The 8,019-nt window shown below is 49.0% G+C and overlaps 1 protein-coding gene across 1 annotated transcript; it reads right to left on the bottom strand.

Annotated features, from left to right (window-relative positions):
* Positions 1-3,874: 3,874 nt before the first annotated feature.
* On the bottom strand, positions 3,875-7,678 carry LOC147829125 (cytokine SCM-1 beta-like). The gene is made up of 3 exons (XM_087206875.1): positions 7,506-7,678; positions 5,031-5,145; positions 3,875-4,221 (listed from the first exon to the last, which is right to left on the bottom strand). The coding sequence occupies exons 1-3, from the start codon at positions 7,564-7,566 to the stop codon at positions 4,065-4,067; spliced, it is 333 nt and encodes a 110-aa protein (XP_087063001.1). The 5' UTR covers positions 7,567-7,678; the 3' UTR covers positions 3,875-4,064.
* Positions 7,679-8,019: the final 341 nt, after the last annotated feature.

Raw genomic sequence — 8,019 nt, 5'->3', positions numbered from 1 at the left:
TGCCCTGGGCTACAGAAGGAACTTCCTACCAATTTGAGAAGTTCTGCCAGTAGGACTAGGGAACAAGATTCCTGCCATGAATTTCCCTGCTTATGACTGTGTCTGGGGCCTGCAGCCCACTGGGAAATGGCCTGCCATTCTGTGCCACTGACCCTGGGGCACCCAGGGACCAATCACAGCTGAGCATCTCTGAGACTTTTTGAGATGGCCCTGATTTGACACCTTGCATTTCCTCCTGGTATGAGCACAGCCTTAGCAATTACTCAGGGCAACGTATTATGATGGAAATCAACACCCATCACTTGTATCTGGTTGAAATTTCTCTGGTGCTCTGGAGGGGGCAAGTTTTACTCCCCTGAGATTCTTTGAAATTTCCTCTCTTGTCTCCAAAGTCGGAGCTCCAGGCTCCTCCTCTCGGCCTCCTGCCCTCAGTAGTTTATTCTCATTTCTACTATTTCCGCTCAGGGACAGAAAATAAAGGTCCTTTGGCCTCCTCCCTCACTCTCATTAAATTTCACCTTTGTTCCTGCCCAGGCACCCCTGATGCCCACTCAAGACGTTTTCTTTCCCCTCATTTCTCTTTCCTCTCATTACAGATTCATCTCTTGTCTCCGCTTTGCCTCCTACTGCCATGTGACAAATCTCTTTTAAAATAACGCTGGTGACTCACCAGTGGATACTGTATTCCATTTATATGTACCCCCCCCAAGGGGCATAAAGAGTTTCACAGATTATTTTTACCTTGCTCTTGTAAAAGGACTGTCTGTCAAAGGAGAATAAAAATGTACTGAGGTCCTTTGTCTGAATCACTTGCGTATTCAGGCTAAGGACCAGTTTTTCTCATTTCTGGCCCCTTCCTTCTCCCACTGTCCCTCTCCTTGGTGATTTCTTACTTTCATCAGGGTTCATTAGTGCCCACATTAAACCAAGATCTTTCCAATCAGCTGTGCTGCTCCATAACCAGACACCCAAAATGGAAACCTCACAGAGGCCTCAATTCCTCCAACTCAGTTCCCACTTTTGGTGGTAAGCAGGCTGCCCCAGTGCTGCCTTGGGACCTTTGATCTTAGTTCCCACTGCCTCTACCTCACCCAGAACATCATCTCCTCCAACCTGGACCATCTCTTTAGACCTGGACCCATGTGGTGGTCATCTAACCCAACCCACCTCCTTCAACCACTTCCTACCCTCCTCTAAGTTGTTCTAAATCTTACATCTGGACTTGGGATTCCATGGGTCCCCCTGTTTAAAACCCTAAGCATTATCATGGTACTCTGGGCCTTCTCAACCTAACCTCAAGCTACTTTCCTCTGGGATCTCTGGGCTTTCTAACCTATCTATCTATCTGGAAATAAGCTGTTTCCTTAAAGACACTTCGGTTTCCCTGCAACTATGCTTGCATTCTTGCAGCTCTCTTTGGCATAAATACCAGCACCACCCTTTCTCCCTGGCAAGCCCCGTCTTGTGTTTGCAGGCACAATTTTTGTATCAGCTCTTCCTCATCTCACCCAGAGCATATTCCAATGTCCTCCCTTTTGCATTCCCACATATTTTCATGATAATAGCTAGAGAAGAGATACCTACAGGATAAGACATATTTATAAGCAATCTATTGGAAACCTATGTCCCAGTTTCTATGCCAGGCACCACGTACATAGACATCAAATTCACAGTCCCTACCTCAGCTACTGGGTAAGACAGCAAACAAAGATGCAGAAAACAGTACTGACACAAGCAGCAACAGATGGGAGCACAGAGGCTGAGTGGGAACATGAGAGTCATCTCATGTGAAAGGAGGACATCAGGAAGGTCTCCCAGAGGAGGGGAGCCTGAGCGGGGCCACTGGAACATTCCAGTGGGAACAGCTTTGAGGCCATCCTGGCTTCCTGACAACAGTCTGGATCCTGTCCCTGTGAACTCTGCAGGAGCTCAGCACATACTCAGGACCTTGAGTAAAACAGAAAAGGCTTGGTTAGTGGATCTCAGGAACTGCACTAATGCACATTCCTTGCTCTTCAATCAGACCTCCTTCTTCTTCTAGAAGGGTGACTCTGGTTTTGTTCCCACTGATCTGACCTCAGCTTAGCCAATAAATAATGCAAATAATAAGGCAAATATCACAAATTCTATTCTTTCTTATCCCGGTCCTGGATCCCTGCAGCCAAGGAAATTGGTGAACAGACTTGTGGGCCCAACTCATTTGACACACACAGCCAGGCTACACTGCCCCTTGGAGAACTCTGTGCTCCCTGGCTATGCAGCAAGAAGGAAAATGTGTTGCCCCATGCCAGGTCAAGTTCAGAGCTCACTAGGTAAATAGCCTCCTCTCAAATGGCTTCCAGGCTCCTGTCTTCTTCTCTACACTCAAACTTCTACCCAGCAGCCAGTGCTGTTTTCCATAGTAAACCAAGTACATGCTCCTTGGTCGGGCAGACAGAGCCCTTCGTGACTCTGCCTCTGCCCCTCCAGCCTCACCATCACCCCACTCCCCGTGTCACCCTCATGCTGTCCCCCAGTCACGTGACACCGCTCACATTTCCTTATGCATCCCGGACTCTCTCACTACGCCTCTGCGTGTGCTGTGGCTGCCTTTGCCTGGGATGCGTCGGAACGGGATAACTGACTCGTCTTTCAGGTCATTTTCAAGTGTGTTTCCCTACACATGAAACCTGTCCAGATTGTTCTGTGAGACCAATGTCCCGCAGCCCCCATGGTTTCCCACATTCCACTCTCCTGAAGCGGCTGCTCACTGCTTGCTTTGCTTCGGCTTCTGCCCCAGCTGAGCTTCCTGAGGGTGCGGACGGGAAGGCAGCTGTCTGTTCACCCCTGCACTCCCCAGCACAGCCTCTGGGAGGCGCCGACACACAGTGAGAGCCTGTCGGGTGAGTGAGGTCATGCTGGAGGAAGGGGAGATTTTCCCCAGAATGAAAAAGGATTTTTTTTTTCTGTTCATTGCTGCATCTCCAGCTTCTGGTGCATAGTAGGCCTGCAGTGAACATTTGCCAAATGAATGAATAACGCAGGAAACTATGTCACCCTGAGTAGTCTCTTCATGAGCCTTTCTGTATGTTTTGGTTTTAAGAGACCTGGCTTGTGAGAGAGGAAGGGGGGGAGGTGCCTGTTGACAGCTTGAACTTGGGACTGTGCTTGTGTGGGCTCAGGGCAGAGCTCTACCCCTGGCTAACCAAGGTGTTGAGTGACCAGGTGAAAATTCAGTTAAGAACCTGCTGCAATTGTGATCAATCATATCAAGAAATGTTCTACATGACTGTGTTTGGTACATTAAAAGCTTATTGGCAGTAAAGCACAATGTACATAAAAATTAGCATAGCAACAACAACAGAAACTGCCATAACATGGTAAGATTATGGCCCAATTCAAAATTCAGTTATTTTTACTTGAATAAACTTTCTTTACACAAGAATTCTAGCTTTTATGAACTGGAAAAGTGAAACAAACAGCAGGTCCTGTTCCCCATCCCTTTAACAGGAGACTAAAAGAAACTGAGAAGTAAGAGATTGATTTTCCAACCGATCAAACTTGACGGAAGGCTCCTGTTTGAGCAATGAACCCTCAGAATACAGGGGCAATGACGATTAAATTAGTTTGCTCCTTAATCTATAAATAGCACTCTGCTATGAGGACCAGTTGAAAAGTTGCCATAGAGCTTGGGTTGTCATTGTCACAGTTGACTCAAGTTTGGAGAATCATTACAACCTGGAACCTAAGAGTATTGAACATTGCTTTCACCTCTGATCAACACCGGCCAGAACCTCACCCACCAGGGCAGCCATCAAAAAATGTACATTTAGGCCAGGAACAGAGCACCAAAGATACATTAGGATTGCTTATGTCTAATGAATAGGCCTCAGAATAACTCTTAAAAATAAATATTTATTAGCTACAGCAATGAAGTGAATATGAAAGACATTAAAAATATATAAGAAAATAAATTTATTCATGCAGCACTTTCGCGAAAGGTGAAAAACCCTAATTAGTCCATGGCCCTGTGGGGGACACGAGCTAGGCAGCTGTGGAGGGCACAGGATGCTGGAAGGCCTCTATCAGGCCAGGGTCACCACTGTGTGGGTGGTCTGCTGGGCTCCTGTAGGGCTGGTCTGCATCCTGGTGCTGGACCTGCTGTCTACGCTTTTGACTGCTGCTTTCACCCACTTGTCTTGTGGATCAGCACAGACTTTGAGGCCACGCCTGGTAATAAAGCTGCAATGCAAGGAAAACACATGGTGTTAGCCACATTCTCCAAGCCCGGGGTAAGGAGCTCAGATTCGACCACACACAAGGAGGCTTGCCCAGAAATTAGGCAGAGAAAGAATCCTTGAGAACTCACAGACCGTCATGAACAGCTTCCTCCTGCCGTCATTTTAACACAGAGGAGGAAAGTCTCCAGGTAGATTCTGCTACTTTGTCCCCCACGATTTACAGACTCTTTTCACCACCAGTTCTGTCACATGTTGTAACTAAACTGGACAATTAAGGCCATCTAGTTCAGCTATCCTACATATCCTATTCCTTTTCAAACCTAGGCATACTTATTTTGGGATTCATTTCTTAGGGTAAAGCCTATAAATATGTATTGGGGGAGCTGCTACTCCTAAAAATGAGATCGGGAAGGAGAATGACCATTCCCTCCACAGCCACCGCCTGGCACTGCATGCTCCGCCCTCTACCTGGCTCCCACCCTCATTTGGCTCTGCAGGCAAATCCTGGCCTGGGCAGCCCTGCCTAAGCCCCCAGCTCTTAACTGGGCACCGTTTTCCTGCGGTTACCAGCCAGACTCTTCTGTTAGGCAAAGTCGCAAGAGAGGACTTATATTCTTGATCTGGAGGCTGAATTTTGGCAATAGTCATTATGTAGGAGGGCTGCATGGAGACAGGATGTATAGGGAGAAGCCAGAGGGCTGGAGGGTTTCTTTCCTCCAGGCCGACCCATCCGTCCTGAAGGGGGCAGCATTGCTCTCTCCTTTGTCCTCTGTTTCTCTACACCAAGCCCAGCCGCGGGGAGACACTCACATCACCGCCCTCATGGAGCCCTCCTTGATGGTGTAGGTCTTGATTCTGCTCACTGGCAGTCGCTGGGTTGTTAGACTCACACAGATACTCCTTTCTGGGACTTCACTGCCCACACCTGGTTACAGAAAACATGAATAAAAATGCAAGTTAACAATGACCAAGTTCAGGAGAACCATCACCTGTTAAATGACTATAAGAATGTTGGAGGAACATCAGCCACTGTTCCCTTTTGGGAGAGATGGTTCTTATTGGCATCCTCAGTCTCCTGTACATCATGCAGGCTTAGTCAGTGTTCGACCGATTTAAAATATTAGATCAAGTGCATAGCTTCAGGCACCTCGCCGTGGTGAGACAAAATAACAAGGCATTATCCGAGCTTGTATTTTCAAGACCTCCGCAATGGGGGGCCGATGCCACCATGGCACTCGTTCATTTCTGCAGCAACTGCTTATCCCGTGCCTATTGTGCCCTTAACGCCAAGGCTCTCATGAGGACGGACACGGGCCTTGCTGCCCTGGGCACGTCTTCTAGTAAGAGTCAGGGCAGCAAACGAGTGGAGGCCGGAGACAACTTCAAATAGCAAGAGTGTCACCCTCCGTGCTATAAATGAGAGAACGTGATGGAGAGTAATTTGGCCAAGGCAACATTCAATGGGGGAAGCAGCTCGCTTCTGGCTGAATAAATCAAGTCTTCTCATTTTAATGGTAAAATGTGAAGTATATAAAGGGAGGGTTTCCTGGAGTGCTCATCCTCAAAGGAAGGGGCCAAGGGAAATTAAGCTGTGAAGTTGAGAGAACCATGTTACATTGCAGAAGGGAAAAGTGCTTGAGGGAGTTAATAATATTAAGGGTTTGGCAAAATCTAATCCAACTTTCCAAGCACTGATCTTCTCCTTAGCTTCAGACGCTGGCAATGATGACCCAGTTTGGTCTGTAATGTTGCTGTATCCGAGGGCATTTTTAAAAGCAAGTGGCCAAACAGAAGTTGCTCCCCAACACTGCCTCTCTCCCTTGCTCCTTTCCGCTGCCCTCACTGTCAGTCTGCACCTTCTTCACCCTCTGCCTTTGCCAGTTCATTTTCCTGTTGAGCAGGCTCTGGACTCCCTGGAAGGGAGCGCTGGCCTCTTTTCTCCTTCTCTCACTGCTTAAGAAACAGCGCTTCTCTGACTACCTAACACGGACCCCACCCCAGGCGCCCGCCTGTACCCCAAACCCAGTGCTCATCCCGCGAGTCTGGGAGTCTGTGCCCTCAGAACTTTGCCTTGGCACCGGTGGCAGAGCTGAGTGGAAGCAAAGATTGTTGCACCCCGGTGTCTCCTAAGAAGCTGAGGTCCACTGGGGTTTATAAAGCTCCTTCCTGGAGAAAACCTGAGCCCTGGACGCCAGTGGCCGCAGTTCTCAGAGGCTTGCGAAGCAGCACTGTGCCCGCCCCGCCCAGATCTGGGTCTGCGCCTGGCCGCTCAGCAGAGACCCAGCCAGGCCCTAACGCCTGCCCAGCTGCGCCGTCCTAAACTCCTGCACTTCCTCGCTTCATCAGCATCCTTTACTTCGCCCAATCACAGAGTTCCAGACTTTGCCACTTCACACTCCGACCCTCTCGGGATCCGCTCAAGTCACGGTGCTGTTGCCTCAATCTGCGCAGTGACTGCAGCCCGCGGGAAAAGCGATCCTTAAGAAAACTCCGCTGAAGGCTCGGGGCGGGCTCAGCGGATCTGGATCTCACCAGGGTGTGGCGAGCAGAGGAGCAGAGTCATTCGACTGTGGGGAAGGTGTTGCTCTGTCTGTTAACAGCTGTTACTATGCGATCTCTTACAAATTCAAGAACTCCATCATGAGCTGTGACATTCACGGCAGTAATAACAGACTCCCACACTTCCTTGAAGGTACTATTGATTCTGGATATGAAAGTATGTGCTTCCAGTCATTTTTCATTTGAGTTTTACATAGAAAACATTGATTTGCTTCAGGACATACATCCTCTAACTCATTCCCGTATTGTGGTGGAACTTTCAAAGATTTTCAGAATTTATCACAATCAGCATTAAACGGGCAAAACCCACAAATGCATTTATCATCGTCACCACCACCCTATCACTAACAATGATTTTAAAAAGTTACTATTTGTAAGATTTGATGTGATTAAATAATCCATAAATCCATAAATCAGAAAATGTATTTCATTTTAATCCTGGTAGCGTTTTAATATTGATTTTATAGATGAATAAGCATAGGCCCCGAACGCTAGGAAATGTACCCCAAAGCACCCAATCAGGAAGCGCTGAGCGGATGCTGACCCGGTTCTCTGTCCGGGAGTCCACCCAGCCCGGCGTCACACTGCCATTCCCAGTGCGCACTTGGGGCTCCCAGGCTCACCTTGGGGTGCAGTTTCCTGCAGCCAAACTGAGCGAACCCCAAGCCCGAGAGCCACCTGCCTCGCACCCCTGCTGCTGGTCTCGGAAACAGCGCCTCGACTTACCTCCCACGAGGCAGGCGGTGAGGCAGCAGGAGCCCAGCACGGCCAGGAGCAGAAGTCTCATGGCTGAGGTCCTGCTGCGCTCTGAAGGCCGCAGTGATCAGGGCCTCCTGGCCGCGCTCTTTTATTCCTGCAGGGTCAGCGCGCTTCCTGTGGAGAGAGGGGGCTTCCGGGTGGGTGTAGAAGAAGGGCGGAAAGTCTTCGCAAGACTCATGCTCTTTTCTTGAACAAAAAGTTCCTATGCCCTGCTCGTGCTAAGCCCGTGCTTTGTGGCCTTCTCCTTCCTCTTCCGTGGTGAATGTGTGAATGATACTAAGTCTGTGCATGAAGCAAACGTGGTTGTCTCATCTCCAGCCCCCAGAGGCAGACCTTCCACTGCAGATGCGCCCACAGCCCTGTCAGTGCCGCGGCCCTGCCTGGGGACAGTGGAAAGGACGTGAGGCTTGGGGGTCACCAAGGTCCGTCCCACCTGCCTCCTATGTATATTTAAAGTGCTATCAAAAAGTTGTCTTACACC

The sequence above is a fragment of the Heterocephalus glaber genome, unplaced genomic scaffold (assembly GCF_053883595.1).
Source record: "Heterocephalus glaber isolate CG9 unplaced genomic scaffold, H.glaber_assembly_v1.0 deba00000738, whole genome shotgun sequence".
Taxonomy (NCBI): Eukaryota; Metazoa; Chordata; class Mammalia; order Rodentia; family Bathyergidae; genus Heterocephalus; species Heterocephalus glaber.
This window is presented reverse-complemented; position numbering and strand designations above follow the sequence as displayed.

Excerpts from the sequence above, each read along its gene's own strand:
- LOC147829125 (XM_087206875.1), bottom strand. The coding sequence starts at position 7,566 with ATGAGACTTCTGCTCCTGGCCGTGCTGGGCTCCTGCTGCCTCACCGCC. Across the intron at positions 5,146-7,505 it reads CACCGCCTGCCTCGTGGGAG|GTGTGGGCAGTGAAGTCCCA; the intron begins GTAAGTCGAGGC and ends TTCTGTAACCAG. Across the intron at positions 4,222-5,030 it reads GGCTCCATGAGGGCGGTGAT|CTTTATTACCAGGCGTGGCC; the intron begins GTGAGTGTCTCC and ends CTTGCATTGCAG.